Source organism: Oncorhynchus keta, chromosome 5 (genome assembly GCF_023373465.1).
Source record: "Oncorhynchus keta strain PuntledgeMale-10-30-2019 chromosome 5, Oket_V2, whole genome shotgun sequence".
NCBI lineage: Eukaryota > Metazoa > Chordata > Actinopteri > Salmoniformes > Salmonidae > Oncorhynchus > Oncorhynchus keta.
Window position 1 is genome coordinate 28,363,510 of NC_068425.1, and position 20,130 is coordinate 28,383,639.

The following is a 20,130-nucleotide window of genomic DNA, read 5'->3' on the forward strand; positions in this document are numbered from 1 at the left end:
AGAGGATTGTGTCAGAATATCACTGTACTGTTACATAGGCCTGATCATACTAAGAGGATTGTGTCAGAATATCACTGTATCATACTGATCAACTAAGAGGATTGTGTCAGAATATCACTGTACTGTTACATAGGCCTGATCATACTAAGAGGATTGTGTCAGAATATCACTGTACTGTTACATAGGCCTGATCATACTAAGAGGATTGTGTCAGAATATCACTGTACTGTTAAATAGGCCTGATCATACTAAGAGGATTGTGTCAGAATATCACTGTACTGTTACATAGGCCTGATCATACTAAGAGGATTGTGTCAGAATATCACTGTACTGTTACATAGGCCTGATCATACTAAGAGGATTGTGTCAGAATATCACTGTACTGTTACATAGGCCTGATCATACTAAGAGGATTGTGTCAGAATATCACTGTACTGTTACATAGGCCTGATCATACTAAGAGGATTGTGTCAGAATATCACTGTACTGTTACATAGGCCTGATCATACTAAGAGGATTGTGTCAGAATATCACTGTACTGTTACATAGGCCTGATCATACTAAGAGGATTGTGTCAGAATAATATCACTGTACTGTTACATAGGCCTGATCATACTAAGAGGATTGTGTCAGAATATCACTGTACTGTTACATAGGCCTGATCATACTAAGAGGATTGTGTCAGAATATCACTGTACTGTTACATAGGCCTGATCATACTAAGAGGATTGTGTCAGAATATCACTGTACTGTTACATAGGCCTGATCATACTAAGAGGATTGTGTCAGAATATCACTGTACTGTTACATAGGCCTGATCATACTAAGAGGATTGTGTCAGAATATCACTGTACTGTTACATAGGCCTGATCATACTAAGAGGATTGTGTCAGAATATCACTGTTACATAGGCCTGATCATACTAAGAGGATTGTGTCAGAATATCACTGTACTGTTACATAGGCCTGATCATACTAAGAGGATTGTGTCAGAATATCACTGTACTGTTACATAGGCCTGATCATACTAAGAGGATTGTGTCAGAATATCACTGTACTGTTACATAGGCCTGATCATACTAAGAGGATTGTGTCAGAATATCACTGTACTGTTACATAGGCCTGATCATACTAAGAGGATTGTGTCAGAATATCACTGTACTGTTACATAGGCCTGATCATACTAAGAGGATTGTGTCAGAATATCACTGTACTGTTACATAGGCCTGATCATACTAAGAGGATTGTGTCAGAATATCACTGTACTGTTACATAGGCCTGATCATACTAAGAGGATTGTGTCAGAATATCACTGTACTGTTACATAGGCCTGATCATACTAAGAGGATTGTGTCAGAATATCACTGTACTGTTACATAGGCCTGATCATACTAAGAGGATTGTGTCAGAATATCACTGTACTGTTACATAGGCCTGATCATACTAAGAGGATTGTGTCAGAATATCACTGTACTGTTACATAGGCCTGATCATACTAAGAGGATTGTGTCAGAATATCACTGTACTGTTACATAGGCCTGATCATACTAAGAGGATTGTGTCAGAATATCACTGTACTGTTACATAGGCCTGATCATACTAAGAGGATTGTGTCAGAATATCACTGTACTGTTACATAGGCCTGATCATACTAAGAGGATTGTGTCAGAATATCACTGTACTGTTACATAGGCCTGATCATACTAAGAGGATTGTGTCAGAATATCACTGTACTGTTACATAGGCCTGATCATACTAAGAGGATTGTGTCAGAATATCACTGTACTGTTACATAGGCCTGATCATACTAAGAGGATTGTGTCAGAATATCACTGTACTGTTACATAGGCCTGATCATACTAAGAGGATTGTGTCAGAATATCACTGTACTGTTACATAGGCCTGATCATACTAAGAGGATTGCGTCAGAATATCACTGTACTGTTACATAGGAATATCCTGATCATACTAAGAGGATTGTGTCAGAATATCACTGTACTGTTACATAGGCCTGATCATACTAAGAGGATTGTGTCAGAATATCACTGTACTGTTACATAGGCCTGATCATACTAAGAGGATTGTGTCAGAATATCACTGTACTGTTACATAGGCCTGATCATACTAAGAGGATTGTGTCAGAATATCACTGTACTGTTACATAGGCCTGATCATACTAAGAGGATTGTGTCAGAATATCACTGTACTGTTACATAGGCCTGATCATACTAAGAGGATTGTGTCAGAATATCACTGTACTGTTACATAGGCCTGATCATACTAAGAGGATTGTGTCAGAATATCACTGTACTGTTACATAGGCCTGATCATACTAAGAGGATTGTGTCAGAATATCACTGTACTGTTACATAGGCCTGATCATACTAAGAGGATTGTGTCAGAATATCACTGTACTGTTACATAGGCCTGATCATACTAAGAGGATTGTGTCAGAATATCACTGTACTGTTACATAGGCCTGATCATACTAAGAGGATTGTGTCAGAATAACTGTACTGTTCACTGATCATACTAAGAGGATTGTGTCAGAATTACTGTATAGGCCTGATCATACTAAGAGGATTGTGTCAGAATATCACTGTACTGTTACATAGGCCTGATCATACTAAGAGGATTGTGTCAGAATATCACTGTACTGTTACATAGGCCTGATCATACTAAGAGGATTGCGTCATGGTGGTGTGTGAATACATAAGCGTTCACTTGGTTGGCAAGTCTGAAACAGAGGCTGCCATTGGCCGTGCGCATTCTGATTGCCAGCGTCCTTCGTGACCTGGAGACAGGCGTCGAATCACAGCATAGTCACGTCTGTCTGGGGATAATGCAGCAACTCGATTGGCTTTAACCTGTGTGGGCGTGTCTGAACTTTTTCTGTATCTTCCTGCCAAATTCTCATCTTCCTCTATCAGCTCCAATCACAGTCATGTTAACCTGTTGCTTGGCAACTGACTGGTGACTGGCAGTTTTTCCCATCGTCACATCTAGGATCAGCTTACCCTCCCAAAAGCTTTAATGTAACTTTAGAGAGAAAGAAGTACAACTGACCATAGGTCACTGTCTAGGAACAATGTATCCCTACTGTTGAGTGGCCCTTTATCCCTGTGTGAAGATTCCTTAGGCACGGTGGGAGTGGACCCTGTGAGGTACTGTGTGTTGTTCTTAGTTAGAGCCATCCAGATCTTGATTCTAATGATGAAGGAATGATTGTCTAATGTGTTAGAGATATTCTGCTTGTCATTTGTTAGTATAATGTGTTACTCCTCTGGCCATCAGTAAAATAAAGTCCTGCTCTATGTATTTGCCCTCCTACTCTCTTCCACCTCCTCTTTGGCTCTGGCCTCTCTACTCTCCATCTATTATCATCCTCCTCTTTCCCTCAGTCTGCAGTAAAGCTAAAGCTAATGAAGTACCTCTCTCGTTCTCTCTCGTTCTCTCTCTCTCGTTCTCTCTCGTTCTCTCTCTCTCTCTCTCTCGTTCTCTCTCTCGTTCTCGCTCTCTCTCTGTCTCTCAATTCAATTCAAAAGGCTTTACTAACATGGAAAACATATCTTTAAATTGCCAAAGCAAATGAAATAGATAATAAACAAAAGTGAAATTGACAATAAAAGATTAACACTAAACATGACACTTACAAAAGTTTCAAAAGAATAGAAACATTTCAAATGTCATGTTATGTCTATATACAGTGTTGTAACGATGTACAAATAGTTAAAGTACAAAAGGGAAAATAAATAAACATAAATATGGGTTGTATTTACAATGGTGTTTGTTCTTCACTGGTTGCCCTTTTCTTGTGGCAAAAGGTCACAAATATTGCTGCTGTGATGACACACTGTGGTATTTCACCCACTAGATATGTGAGTTTATCAAAATTTGATTTGTTTGTGAATTCTTTGTGGGTCTCTGAGGGAAATATGTGTATCTAATATGGTCATACATTTGGCAGGATGTTACTTAGTACAACTCAGTTTCCCTCTGATTTTGTGGGCAGTGTGCACATAGCCTTTCTTTTTAGAGCCAGGTCTGTCTACTCTCTCTCTCTTTGTTTCTCTCCCTCTTTGTTTCTCTCTCTCTCTCTCTCTCTCTCTCTCTCTCTCTCTCTCTCTCTCTCTCTCTCTCTCTCTCTCTCTCTCTCTCTCTCTCTTTCTTCCTCTCTTTCTCTTTCTTCCTCTCTTTCTCCCTCTCTCTCTCTCTCTCCCTCTCCTCTCTCTCTTTGTTCCTCTCTTTCTCTCTCTCTCTATCTCTCTCTTTCTTCCTCTCTTTCTCTTTCTTCCTCTCTTTCTCCTCTCTCTCTCTCTTCTCCCTCTCTCTCTCTCTCTCTCTCTCTCTCTCTCTCTCTCTCTCTCTCTCTCTCTCTCTCTCTCTCTCTCTCTCTCTCTCTCTCTCTCTCTCTCTCTCTCTCTCTCTCTCTCTCTCTTTCTTCCTCTCTTTCTCTTTCTTCCTCTCTTTCTCCCTCTCTCTCTCTCTCTCTCCCTCTCTCCCTCTCTCTCTTTGTTCCTCTCTTTCTCCCCCTCTCTCTCCTTCCCTCTATATTAAGAGCTGGTATTAAGTGGAGGTATAAATCAAAGGTGGTCAGATGATCCTATCAGTGAGCTCTACTGTAATGAACTTACAGACTCTGAAGTTTCACCTCCAGCCCTACTGCAGTCAAACAGATAGTTGACATTCTACTGTACTTCTAGGAAGGCCAGGATACGTTGGCACTGATTTTGTCTGCTGCCTGTTTCAAGTTGATGTGTCAGTGAAAGAAAGATGAGAGATGCATTGAATTACATGAAACCTTAAAGCTGAGCTGTGTGTGTGTGTGTGTGTGTGTGTGTGTGTGTGTGTGTGTGTGTGTGTGTGTGTGTGTGTGTGTGTGTGTGTGTGTGTGTGTGTGTGTGTGTGTGTGTGTGTGTGTGTGTGTGTGTGTGTGTGTGTGTGTGTGTGTGTGTGTGTGTGTGTGCGTGTGTGTGTGTGTGATTCCGATCAGCAGGCTACTTTGATCCTAATCACCAGGAAGTCCAATATCCCTGATTCACATTATTACTGCATTATGCACGCACACGCACACAGACACCTGTCTGGAGGTGAATCAAAGGCCCCACACACCTGCAGACCAGCCCTGAACGAGGATCACAGATGGAGCCTTCCCCTCCCCTTCTTTCTACATATCTCTGTCCTCTCTACTCCCTTCTCCTCTTCTCTCTACATATCTCTGTCCTCTCTACTTACTTCTCCTCTTCTCTCTACATATCTCTGTCCTCTCTACTCCCTTCTCCTCTTCTCTCTACATATCTCTGGCCTCTCTTCCCCCTTCTCCTCTCCACATACAGTGCCTTGCGAAAGTATTCGGCCCCCTTGAACATTGCAACCTTTTGCCACATTTCAGGCTTCAAACATAAAGATATAAAACTGTATTTTTTTGTGAAGAATCAACAACAAGTGGGACACAACCATGAAGTGGAACGACATTTATTGGATATTTCAAACTTTTTTAACAAATCAAAAACTGAAAAATTGGGCGTGCAAAATTATTCAGCCCCTTTACTTTCAGTGCAGCAAACTCTCTCCAGAAGTTCAGTGAGGATCTCTGAAGGATCCAATGTTGACCTAAATGACTAATGATGATAAATACAATCCACCTGTGTGTAATCAAGTCTCCGTATAAATGCACCTGCACTGTGATAGTCTCAGAGGTCCGTTAAAAGCGCAGAGAGCACCATGAAGAACAAGGAACACACCAGGCAGGTCCGAGATACTGCTGTGAAGAAGTTTAAAGCCGGATTTGGATACAAAAAGATTTCCCAAGCTTTAAACATCCCAAGGAGCACTGTGCAAGCGATAATATTGAAATGGAAGGAGTATCAGACCACTGCAAATCTACCAAGACCTGGCCGTCCCTCTAAACTTTCAGCTCATACAAGGAGAAGACTGATCAGAGATGCAGCCAAGAGGCCCATGATCACTCTGGATGAACTGCAGAGATCTACAGCTGAGGTGGGAGACTCTGTCCATAGCACAACAATCAGTCGTATATTGCACAAAACTGGCCTTTAAGGAAGAGTGGCAAGAAGAAAGCCATTTCTTAAAGATATCCATAGAAAGTGTCGTTTAAAGTTTGCCACAAGCCACCTGGGAGACACACCAAACATGTGGAAGAAGGTGCTCTGGTCAGATGAAATCAAATTTGAACCTTTTGGCAACAATGCAAAACGTTATGTTTGGCGTAAAAGCAACACAGCTCATCACCCTGAACACACCATCCCCACTGTCAAACATGGTGGTGGCAGCATCATGGTTTGGGCCTGCTTTTCTTCAGCAGGGACAGGGAAGATGGTTAAAATTGATGCGAAGATGGATGGAGCCAAATATAGGACCATTCTGGAAGAAAACCTGATGGAGTCTGCAAAAGACCTGAGACTGGGACGGATATTTGTCTTCCAACAAGACAATGATCCAAAACATAAAGCAAAATCTACAATGGAATGGTTCAAAAATAAACATATCCAGGTTTTAGAATGGCCAAGTCAAAGTCCAGACCTGAATCCAATCGAGAATCTGTGGAAAGAACTGAAAACTGCTGTTCACAAATGCTCTCCATCCAACCTCACTGAGCTCGAGCTGTTTTGCAAGGAGGAATGGGAAAAAATGTCAGTCTCTCGATGTGCAAAACTGATAGAGACATACCCCAAGCGACTTACAGCTGTAATCGCAGCAAAAGGTGGCGCTGCAAAGTATTAACTTAAGGGGGCTGAATAATTTTGCACGCCCAATTTTTCAGTTTTTGATTTGTTAAAAAAGTTTGAAATATCCAATAAATGTCGTTCCACTTCATGATTGTGTCCCACTTGTTGTTGATTCTTCACAAAAAAATACAGTTTTATATCTTTATGTTTGAAGCCTGAAATGTGACAAAAGGTCGCAAAGTTCAAGGGGGCCGAATACTTTCGCAAGGCACTGTATCTCTGTCCTCTCTACTCCCTTCTCCTCTTCTCTCCACATATCTCTGTCCTCTCTACTCCCTTCTCCTCTTCTCTCTACATATCTCTGTCCTCTCTACTCCCTTCTCCTCTTCTCTCCACATATCTCTGTCCTCTCTACTCCCTTCTCCTCTTCTCTCCACATATCTCTGTCCTCTCTACTCCCTTCTCCTCGTCTCTCTTCTCCTGTCCTTCCTTCCATATTCTCTCCCTCTTCTCTTCTCTTCTCTCTCCTCTCTCTCTCTTCTACAGTCTGCTATGAAGATTTAGAGGCTACCTGGCACACGGCTTTGCTCACTCTCCTCTACTCTTCTCTCCTCTTTTATCTCCTCTCCTCTCCTCCCTTCCTATCTTCTCTACTCTATTCTCACCACTCCTCCTCTCCTCCTTCTCCTCTCCTCTCCTCTTCCTCTCCTCTCCTCTCCTCTCCTCTCCTCTCCTCTCCTCTCCTCTCCTCTCCTCTCCTCTCTCTCTCTCTCTCTCTCTTCTCTCTCTCTCTCTTTCTCTCTCTGTCTCTCTCTCTCTCTCTCTCTCTCTCTCTCTCTCTCTCTCTCTCTCTCTCTCTCTTCTCTCTCTCTCTCTCTCTCTCTCTCTCTCCTATCCTCTCCTCTCCTCCTATCCTCTCCTCTTCTCCTCCTCGCCTCTCCTCTTCTCCTCTTCTCCTCGCCTCTCCTCTTCTCCTCTCCTCTCCTCTCCTCTCCTCTCCTCTCCTCTCCTCTCCTCAGCTCTCCGTCTTTAAAGAGGCTTAGTGCTGTGTTTAATAGCTACACGTTGCTGCCACATCCGTCACACAGCTCCACACCCTCTGAGCCTGATCCACCTCTGGGAGAAGTGTGTGATGTGCATGTATGCTCTTTTGCCTGTGTGCATGCATGCATTAGTGTGGGTGAGTGTACAGATGCGCTATCTTAATTGGACTCTGTTTCTCACAGCAGGAAAATAATCCTGAAGCAACAGGAAATGTGAATTATTATGTAGATTATAATTAATGATAATTTCTTGTAGGTGTTGATACATTTTTCGTAAGGCCAGATCAAGTCTGTGGAAATTACAAACGTTGAATACAATACAATTAGCATGTGAATAGAGCAGATGTGTGTGATGTTTGGAAGGCAACAGAGCTGTGTATAGCTAGCTACCCCTATGGGGTTTTTCTGGGTGGGGTTAGTGGGTTGTCTATCTCTCCTGTTGTTCTGATCAGGAGAGTGAAGCTGTGCAGCAGAACCTAACATCTCAATACATCCCTTCCTGCCCCGCAGTCTACCTGTCAGATAACACTTCATCAACTCACAGGGTCAGCCAAGGGCCAGGTGAACTCCTGGGAGTTCATTCTGTGTAATCGTTCACTTCCCTTGTATGGATTTAGAGGAAATGGAATGGTGTTAATTGGTTTCACCAATCCAAAGCTTATGAGGGGCAAGTTGAGGAGAAGGATAGAGAATGCAGTGGTTCTCTCTTTTCTGACTCACACACAGAGAGAGAGAGAGTGTGTGTGTATTAACCTCTCTGGGATATGTGGGATGGTAGTGTCCCACCTCGCCAACAGCCAGTGAAATTGCAGGGCGCCAAATTCAAAACAACAGAAATCCCATAATTAAAATTCCTCAAACATACAAGTATTTGACACCATTTTAAAGATACACTTGTTGTAAATCCAGCCACGGTGTCCGATTGCAAAAAGGCTTTACGACGAAAGCAAACCAAACGATTATGTTAGGTCAGCACATAGTCACAGAAAAACACAGCCATTTTTCCAGCCAAAGAGAGGAGTCACAAAAAGCAGAAATAGAGATTAAATTAATCACTAACCTTTGATGATCTTCATCAGATGACACTCATAGGACTTCATGATACACAATACATGTATGTTTTGTTCGATAAAGTTCATATTTATATCCAAAAATCTCAGTTTACATTGGCGTGTTATGTTCAGTAATGTTTTGCTTCCAAAACATCCGGTGATTTTGCAGAGAGCCACATCAATTTACAGACATACTCATCATAAATGTTGATATACAAGTGTTATGCATGTAACTTTAGATAAACTTCTCCTTAACTTCTTGGATATAGGGGGCGCTCTTTTAATTTATGGATAAAAAAAACGTTCCCGTTTTAAACAAGATATTTTGTCACGAAAAGATGCTCGACTATGCATATAATTGACAGCTATGGAAAGAAAACACTGCCATTTCCAAAACTGCAAAGATATTGTCTGTGAGTGCCACAGAACTAATGCTACAGGCGAAACCAAGATGAAATTTCATACAGGAAGTGCCCCAGATTTTGAATGCGCTGTGTTCCAATGTCTCCTTATATAGCTGTGTATGGGTCACGAATGAGCTTAGACTTTCTGTCGTTTCCCCAAGGTGTCGACAGCATTGTGAGGTATTTGTAGGCAAATCATTGGAAGATTGACCTTAAGAGACTACATCTACCAGGTGGCCGCTTGGTGTCCTCCGTCGCAATTATTGCGTAATCTCCAGCTGCGTGTCTTTTTCAGTTTGCTTCGAGGAGAAACACAGCTGCCACGAATGATTTATCATCGAATAGATATGTGAAAAACACCTTGAGGATTGATTCTAAACAACGTTTGCCATGTTTCTGTCGATATTATGGAGTTAATTTGGTAAAAAGTTTGGCGTTGTAGAGACGGCATTTACAGATTTCTTTTTTAGCCAAACGTGATGAACAAAACGGAGCGATTTCTCCTACACAAATAATATTTTTGGAAAAACTGAACATTTGCTATTTAACTGAGAGTCTCCTCATTGAAAACATCCGAAGTTCTTCAAAGGTAAATGATTTTATTTGAATGCTTTTCTTGTTTTTGTGAAAATGTTACCTGCTGAATGCTAGGCTTAATGCTATGCTAGCTATCAATACTCTTACACAAATGCTTGTGTAGCTATGGTTGAAAAGCATATTTTGAAAATCTGAGATGACAGTGTTGTTAACAAAAGGCTAAGCTTGTGAGTGAATATATTTCTTTCATTTCATTTGCGATTTTCATGAATAGTTAACGTTGCGTTATGGTAATGAGCTTGAGGCTATAATTACGCTCCCGGATACGGGATTGCTCGACGCAAGAAGTTAATGCAACCTCTGTGTCATATTTCAAAAAAGCTTTACCGAAAAAGCACACCATGCAATAATCTGAGTACAGCACTCAGACAACAAAACAAGCCAAACAGATATCCGCCATGTTGTGGAGTCAACAGATGTCAGAAATAGCATTAGAATGCACTCCCAGGAATCCCAGTTCCACAATAAATGTTTGATTTATTCGATAAAGTCCATTTATGTCCAAATACCTCCTTTTTGTTTGCGTGTTTAGTACACAATCCAAACTCATGAGGCGCGGGCAAGTCCAGGCGAAAGTTCAGACAAAAAGTCATATTACAGTTCGTAGAAACATGTCAAACGAAGTATAGAATCAATCTTTAGGATGTTTTTATCATACATCTTCAATAATGTTTCAACCGGAGAATTCCTTTGTCTGTAGAAATGCAATGTAATGCAGGTTGCTAACACGTGAGCGCGCGTGATCAGCTCATGTCACTCTGTCAGACCCCTGACTCATTCAGCTTTCATTCCCCCCTCCTTCACAGTAGAATCCTCAAACAAGGTTCTAAAGACTGTTGACATCTAGTGGAAGCCTTGGGAAGTGCAATATGACCCCATAGACACTGTATATTCGATAGGCAATGACTTGAAAAACGACAAACCTCAGATATCCCACTTCCTGGTTGGATTTTTTTCTCAGGCAAAAGCCTGCCATATGAGTTCTGTTATACTCACAGACATCATTCAAACAGTTTTAGAAACTCCAGAGTGTTTACTATCCAAATCTACTAACAATATCCATATCCTAGCTTCTGGGCCTGAGTAGCAGGCAGTTTACTCTGGGCACCTTATTCATCCAAGCTACTCAATACAGTCCCAAATAAGTTATTAACAGAGAGAGAGAGAGAGAGAGAGAGAGAGAGAGTATTAACAGAGCGAGAGTATTAACACACAGAGAGAGAGAGAGAGAGAGAGAGAGAGAGAGAGAGAGAGAGAGAGAGAGAGAGAGTATTAACAGAGAGAGAGAGAGAGAGAGAGAGAGAGAGAGAGAGAGAGAGAGAGAGAGAGAGAGAGAGAGAGAGAGAGAGAGAGAGAGAGTATTAACAGAGCGAGAGTATTAACACACAGAGAGTAGTTACAGATAGAGAGAGAGAGGGTATTAACAGAGAGAGGGTATTAACACACAGAGAGAGAGAGAGAGAGCGAGAGAGAGAGTATTAACAGAGAGGGAGGGAGTATTAACAGAGGGATATAGTATTAACAGAGAGAGAGAGTATTAACAGAGAGAGAGAGAGAGAGTATTAACAGAGAGAGAGATAGTATTAATATATTATTATTAACAGAGTATTATAAACATATTATTATAAACAGAGATAATTATAAACAGAGAGTATTATAAACAGGGTATTATAAACAGAGTATTATAAACAGTATTATAAACAGAGTATTATAAACAGAGAGTATTATAAACATTGAGTATTATAAACAGAGTATTATGACCAGAGAGTATTATTAACAGAGTATTATAAACAGGGTATTTTAAACATAGATTATTATTAACAGAGTATTATAAACATAGTATTATAAACAGAGATAATTATAAACAGAGAGTATTATAAACAGAGGGCATTATAAACAGAGAGTATTATAAACAGAGTATTATACACAGAGTATTATAAACAGTATTATAAACAGAGTATTATAAACAGAGAGTATTATAAACATTGAGTATTATAAACAGAGTATCATGACCAGAGAGTATTATTAACAGAGTATTATAAACAGGGTATTTTAAACATAGATTATTATTAACAGAGTATTATAAACAGTATTATAAACAGAGTATTATAAACATAGTATTATAAACAGAGTATTAAAAACTGAGAGTATTATAAACGGAGTATTATAAACAGCGATTATTATAAACAGATAGTATTTTTAACATAGTATTAAATACGGATAGTATTATACACAGAGTATTATAAATCGAGTATTATGAACAGAGTATTATAAACAGAGCGTATTATACACCGAGCGTATTATAAACTGAGAGTATTATAAACTGTGAGTATTATAAACTGAGAATATTATAAACAGAGTGAGACATTGTGTCTACTTGCATTGGGTATCATCTTTTATTTATTTTTTCTGTCTCTCCTGATAACACTCTGTTAGAAACTACAGCCTCCCTAGACCTTTAGAATGAGTGCTAACATCACACTGGCGTCGCTAAGGGGGAAACAGCACACAAACAGCACACTTTATTAGCATCAATGCGATCTTGAGAGGAAAAACCAGCAACAGTGTATGCTGTATGTTCGGGTGGGTAGAAGGTGGTCGACCAATACTGAAGGAGACATACCGTTTACATCTAACTCCCAAGTGATGAGACCAGAGGCAGATCTGGATTCTAATGATGAAGGAATGATTGTCTAATGTGTTAGAGATATTCTGCTTGTCATTTGTTAGTATAATGTGTTACTCCTCTGGCCATCAGTAAAATAAAGTCCTGCTCTATGTATTTGCCCTCCTACTCTCTTCCACTTCCTCTTTGGCTCTGGCCTCTCTACTCTCCATCTATTATCATCCTCCTCTTTCCCTCAGTCTGCAGTAAAGGTAAACCTAATGAAGTACCTCAAGATATGTCTGGAGGCCTGGGGTCCCCCTGATTGTTATTCAATCATCTCAAAGCCAAAAAGTGAATCTTGCACGCGCTGACCAGCAGCAACTCCATTATAGACGACCAGTGGTCTTCCACTGTATGTATCTGTGTGTGTTTCTGGTTGGCCTTCAGCACTCACTACAGTAACTCTGTGTTTGTAACTCACCTCTGACTATCTACCACTTCACAGATTGGCTCGTTCTTCATGATCAACCTCTGTCTGGTGGTCATCGCCACCCAGTTCAGTGAGACCAAGCAGCGGGAGCACCAGCTGATGCAGGAGCAGCGGGCCCAGTGCCTGTCCTCCTCTACCCTGGCCAGCCTGCATGAACCGGGGGACTGCTACGAAGAGCTCTTCCAGCTGGTCTGCCACATGCTGCGCAAGGCCCGCAGGAGGTCTGTAGCCCTGTATAACCAACTGAGAGGAAGGCCTCTGCCACCACCGCCCACTAGAGGGAGAGGAAGAGGAGGAGGAAGAGGAGCAGGGAGTGCGAACGGAGGGGAAAGGAATCACCTGAGGCAGCCACGCCGTAAGTGGGAGGCAGTGGGTGGGAGGATGAGAGAAAGGGTTTTTGTTAAATGTCTAAACTTGAACTTTAACATGATATTAGCCTCTTTCACATTGTTTCGTGCGAGCCAGTGCGATGAGTCTTGTTTAATCTCTCGACTTTCAAACCTCTTTGGCGCTATCAAACGCTGGCTTACATGGATATAGTGTGACAATGTGAAAGTGTCTATTGATGCTGTTAATGACATGTTGATTCTTTCTTACACTCCCTCTCCATCTTTCATTAGAATCTCCCTGTCCTCACCAAAACAAGCTGGACCCAGTCCACAGCTCCCAACCCCTGGGCAACTCCATCGCCCTGGCCGTCCCTCAAAACACAGAGGACTGCCCTCAGTGCGCTGCGGCACTGTCACTCAGGGAGGGGGCGGGAGCTGTGGGCGACTCGGCCAATGGGGAGGAGGAGGAGGGGGCTGTGGAGGAGACGGACAGGGAGGAGAACCACTTGGAGGAGAAAGTGGAAGAGGGGGAGGGAGTGAAGAAGAAGAGGAAGAGGAGGTCGTGTTTTGGACACTGTAAGGACATGTGGGATGAGATGAGGAAGAAACTTTGGGGCATCGTGGAGAGCAAATACTTCAATAGAGGAATCATGATCGCTATTCTCATCAATACTATCAGCATGGGGATAGAACATCACAACCAGGTAAATATACTATTCTCATCAATACTATCAGCATGAACATCACAACCAGGTAAATATACTATTCTCATCAATACTATCAGCATCAACATCACAACCAGGTAAATATACTATTCTCATCAATACTATCAGCATGAACATCACAACCAGGTAAATATACTATTCTCATCAATACTATCAGCATGAACATCACAACCAGGTAAATATACTATTCTCATCAATACTATCAGCATGAACATCACAACCAGGTAAATATACTATTCTCATCAATACTATCAGCATGGGGATAGAACATCACAACCAGGTAAATATACTATTCTCATCAATACTATCAGCATGAACATCACAACCAGGTAAATATACTATTCTCATCAATACTATCAGCATGAACATCACAACCAGGTAAATATACTATTCTCATCAATACTATCAGCATCAACATCACAACCAGGTAAATATACTATTCTCATCAATACTATCAGCATCAACATCACCAACCAGGTAAATATACTATTCTCATCAATACTATCAGCATCAACATCACAACCAGGTAAATATACTATTCTCATCAATACTATCAGCATGAACATCACAACCAGGTAAATATACTATTCTCATCAATACTATTAGCATGGGGATAGAACATCACAACCAGGTAAATATACTATTCTCATCAATACTATCAGCATGGGGATAGAACATCACAACCAGGTAAATATACTATTCTCAACAATACTATCAGCATGAACATCACAACCAGGTAAATATACTATTCTCATCAATACTATCAGCATGAACATCACAACCAGGTAAATATACTATTCTCATCAATACTATCAGCATGAACATCACAACCAGGTAAATATACTATTCTCATCAATACTATCAGCATGAACATCACAACCAGGTAAATATACTATTTTCATCAATACTATCAGCATGAACATCACAACCAGGTAAATATACTATTATCATCAATACTATCAGCATGAACATCACAACCAGGTAAATATACTATTCTCATCAATACTATCAGCATGAACATCACAACCAGGTAAATATACTATTCTCATCAATACTATCAGCATGGGGATAGAAGATCACAACCAGGTAAATATACTATTCTCATCAATACTATCAGCATCAACATCACAACCAGGTAAATATACTATTCTCATCAATACTATCAGCATGAACATCACAACCAGGTAAATATACTATTCTCATCAATACTATCAGCATCAACATCACAACCAGGTAAATATACTATTCTCATCAATACTATCAGCATGGGGATAGAACATCACAACCAGGTAAATATACTATTCTCATCAATACTATCAGCATCAACATCACAACCAGGTAAATATACTATTCAGTGACGTACATGGAGCACTATCAATATGTGAATGTATTGTTCCATTATACACCCACCACAACGATATCAGTAGAAAACAGCAGGGTAGGTACACCTCAACCTGCTTTAGGTGCTGTCTGTCTGGCTGGCTGACTGATGGGAATGTATTGTTCCATTATACACCCACCACAACGATATCAGTAGAAAACAGCAGGGTAGGTACACCTCAACCTGCTTTAGGTGCTGTCTGTCTGTCTGGCTGACTGACTGATGGGAATGTATTGTTCCATTATACACCCACCACAACGATATCAGTAGAAAACAGCAGGGTAGGTACACCTCAACCTGCTTTAGGTGCTGTCTGTCTGTCTGGCTGACTGACTGATGGGAATGTATTGTTCCATTATACACCCACCACAACGATATCAGTAGAAAACAGCAGGGTAGGTACACCTCAACCTGCTTTAGGTGCTGTCTGTCTGTCTGGCTGACTGACTGATGGGAATGTATTGTTCCATTATACACCCACCACAACGATATCAGTAGAAAACAGCAGGGTAGGTACACCTCAACCTGCTTTAGGTGCTGTCTGTCTGTCTGGCTGACTGACTGATGGGAATGTATTGTTCCATTATACACCCACCACAACGATATCAGTAGAAAACAGCAGGGTAGGTACACCTCAACCTGCTTTAGGTGCTGTCTGTCTGTCTGGCTGACTGACTGATGGGAATGTATTGTTCCATTATACACCCACCACAACGATATCAGTAGAAAACAGCAGGGTAGGTACACCTCAACCTGCTTTAGGTGCTGTCTGTCTGTCTGGCTGACTGACTGATGGGAATGTATTGTTCCATTATACACCCACCACAACGATATCAGTAGAAAACAGCAGGGTAGGTACACCTCAACCTGCTTTAGGTGCTGTCTGTCTGTCTGGCTGACTGACTGATGGGAATGTATTGTTCCATTATACACCCACCACAACGATATCAGTAGAAAACAGCAGGGTAGGTACACCTCAACCTGCTTTAGGTGCTGTCTGTCTGTCTGGCTGACTGACTGATGGGAATGTATTGTTCCATTATACACCCACCACAACGATATCAGTAGAAAACAGCAGGGTAGGTACACCTCAACCTGCTTTAGGTGCTGTCTGTCTGGCTGGCTGACTGACTGATGGGAATGTATTGTTCCATTATACACCCACCACAACGATATCAGTAGAAAACAGCAGGGTAGGTACACCTCAACCTGCTTTAGGTGCTGTCTGTCTGTCTGGCTGACTGACTGATGGGAATGTATTGTTCCATTATACACCCACCACAACGATATCAGTAGAAAACAGCAGGGTAGGTACACCTCAACCTGCTTTAGGTGCTGTCTGTCTGTCTGGCTGACTGACTGATGGGAATGTATTGTTCCATTATACACCCACCACAACGATATCAGTAGAAAACAGCAGGGTAGGTACACCTCAACCTGCTTTAGGTGCTGTCTGTCTGTCTGGCTGACTGACTGATGGGAATGTATTGTTCCATTATACACCCACCACAACGATATCAGTAGAAAACAGCAGGGTAGGTACACCTCAACCTGCTTTAGGTGCTGTCTGTCTGTCTGGCTGACTGACTGATGGGAATGTATTGTTCCATTATACACCCACCACAACGATATCAGTAGAAAACAGCAGGGTAGGTACACCTCAACCTGCTTTAGGTGCTGTCTGTCTGTCTGGCTGACTGACTGATGGGAATGTATTGTTCCATTATACACCCACCACAACGATATCAGTAGAAAACAGCAGGGTAGGTACACCTCAACCTGCTTTAGGTGCTGTCTGTCTGTCTGGCTGACTGACTGATGGGAATGTATTGTTCCATTATACACCCACCACAACGATATCAGTAGAAAACAGCAGGGTAGGTACACCTCAACCTGCTTTAGGTGCTGTCTGTCTGTCTGGCTGACTGACTGATGGGAATGTATTGTTCCATTATACACCCACCACAACGATATCAGTAGAAAACAGCAGGGTAGGTACACCTCAACCTGCTTTAGGTGCTGTCTGTCTGTCTGGCTGACTGACTGATGGGAATGTATTGTTCCATTATACACCCACCACAACGATATCAGTAGAAAACAGCAGGGTAGGTACACCTCAACCTGCTTTAGGTGCTGTCTGTCTGTCTGGCTGACTGACTGATGGGAATGTATTGTTCCATTATACACCCACCACAACGATATCAGTAGAAAACAGCAGGGTAGGTACACCTCAACCTGCTTTAGGTGCTGTCTGTCTGTCTGGCTGACTGACTGATGGGAATGTATTGTTCCATTATACACCCACCACAACGATATCAGTAGAAAACAGCAGGGTAGGTACACCTCAACCTGCTTTAGGTGCTGTCTGTCTGTCTGGCTGACTGACTGATGGGAATGTATTGTTCCATTATACACCCTCCACAACGATATCAGTAGAAAACAGCAGGGTAGGTACACCTCAACCTGCTTTAGGTGCTGTCTGTCTGTCTGTCTGGCTGACTGATGGGAATGTATTGTTCCATTATACACCCACCACAACGATATCAGTAGAAAACAGCAGGGTAGGTACACCTCAACCTGCTTTAGGTGCTGTCTGTCTGTCTGGCTGACTGACTGATGGGAATGTATTGTTCCATTATACACCCACCACAACGATATCAGTAGAAAACAGCAGGGTAGGTACACCTCAACCTGCTTTAGGTGCTGTCTGTCTGTCTGGCTGACTGACTGATGGGAATGTATTGTTCCATTATACACCCACCACAACGATATCAGTAGAAAACAGCAGGGTAGGTACACCTCAACCTGCTTTAGGTGCTGTCTGTCTGTCTGGCTGACTGACTGATGGGAATGTATTGTTCCATTATACACCCACCACAACGATATCAGTAGAAAACAGCAGGGTAGGTACACCTCAACCTGCTTTAGGTGCTGTCTGTCTGTCTGGCTGACTGACTGATGGGAATGTATTGTTCCATTATACACCCACCACAACGATATCAGTAGAAAACAGCAGGGTAGGTACACCTCAACCTGCTTTAGGTGCTGTCTGTCTGTCTGGCTGACTGACTGATGGGAATGTATTGTTCCATTATACACCCACCACAACGATATCAGTAGAAAACAGCAGGGTAGGTACACCTCAACCTGCTTTAGGTGCTGTCTGTCTGTCTGGCTGACTGACTGATGGGAATGTATTGTTCCATTATACACCCACCACAACGATATCAGTAGAAAACAGCAGGGTAGGTACACCTCAACCTGCTTTAGGTGCTGTCTGTCTGTCTGGCTGACTGACTGATGGGAATGTATTGTTCCATTATACACCCACCACAACGATATCAGTAGAAAACAGCAGGGTAGGTACACCTCAACCTGCTTTAGGTGCTGTCTGTCTGTCTGGCTGACTGACTGATGGGAATGTATTGTTCCATTATACACCCACCACAACGATATCAGTAGAAAACAGCAGGGTAGGTACACCTCAACCTGCTTTAGGTGCTGTCTGTCTGTCTGGCTGACTGACTGATGGGAATGTATTGTTCCATTATACACCCACCACAACGATATCAGTAGAAAACAGCAGGGTAGGTACACCTCAACCTGCTTTAGGTGCTGTCTGTCTGTCTGGCTGACTGACTGATGGGAATGTATTGTTCCATTATACACCCACCACAACGATATCAGTAGAAAACAGCAGGGTAGGTACACCTCAACCTGCTTTAGGTGCTGTCTGTCTGTCTGGCTGACTGACTGATGGGAATGTATTGTTCCATTATACACCCACCACAACGATATCAGTAGAAAACAGCAGGGTAGGTACACCTCAACCTGCTTTAGGTGCTGTCTGTCTGTCTGGCTGACTGACTGATGGGAATGTATTGTTCCATTATACACCCACCACAACGATATCAGTAGAAAACAGCAGGGTAGGTACACCTCAACCTGCTTTAGGTGCTGTCTGTCTGTCTGGCTGACTGACTGATGGGAATGTATTGTTCCATTATACACCCACCACAACGATATCAGTAGAAAACAGCAGGGTAGGTACACCTCAACCTGCTTTAGGTGCTGTCTGTCTGTCTGGCTGACTGACTGATGGGAATGTATTGTTCCATTATACACCCTCCACAACGATATCAGTAGAAAACAGCAGGGTAGGTACACCTCAACCTGCTTTAGGTGCTGTCTGTCTGTCTGGCTGACTGACTGATGGGAATGTATTGTTCCATTATACACCCTCCACAACGATATCAGTAGAAAACAGCAGGGTAGGTACACCTCAACCTGCTTTAGGTGCTGTCTGTCTGTCTGGCTGACTGACTGATGGGAATGTATTGTTCCATTATACACCCTCCACAACGATATCAGTAGAAAACAGCAGGGTAGGTACACCTCAACCTGCTTTAGGTGCTGTCTGTCTGTCTGGCTGACTGACTGATGGGAATGTATTGTTCCATTATACACCCACCACAACGATATCAGTAGAAAACAGCAGGGTAGGTACACCTCAACCTGCTTTAGGTGCTGTCTGTCTGTCTGGCTGACTGACTGATGGGAATGTATTGTTCCATTATACACCCTCCACAACGATATCAGTAGAAAACAGCAGGGTAGGTACACCTCAACCTGCTTTAGTGTGTCTGTCTGTCTGGCTGACTGACTGATGGGAATGTATTGTTCCATTATACACCCACCACAACGATATCAGTAGAAAACAGCAGGGTAGGTACACCTCAACCTGCTTTAGGTGCTGTCTGTCTGGCTGGCTGACTGATGGGAATGTATTGTTCCATTATACACCCACCACAAC

General features: G+C 42.1%; 1 protein-coding gene across 1 annotated transcript in view; it reads left to right on the forward strand.

The window, feature by feature from the left end:
* LOC118382482 (voltage-dependent T-type calcium channel subunit alpha-1I-like) overlaps positions 1–20,130 on the forward strand; it is a 167,259-nt gene that overhangs the window by 24,219 nt on the left and 122,910 nt on the right. The window contains exons 6-7 of the mRNA XM_052520010.1: positions 12,898–13,237; positions 13,503–13,915. Of these exons, the coding sequence (XP_052375970.1) occupies positions 12,898–13,237; positions 13,503–13,915 (753 nt within the window). The remainder of the gene's footprint in view (positions 1–12,897; positions 13,238–13,502; positions 13,916–20,130) is intronic.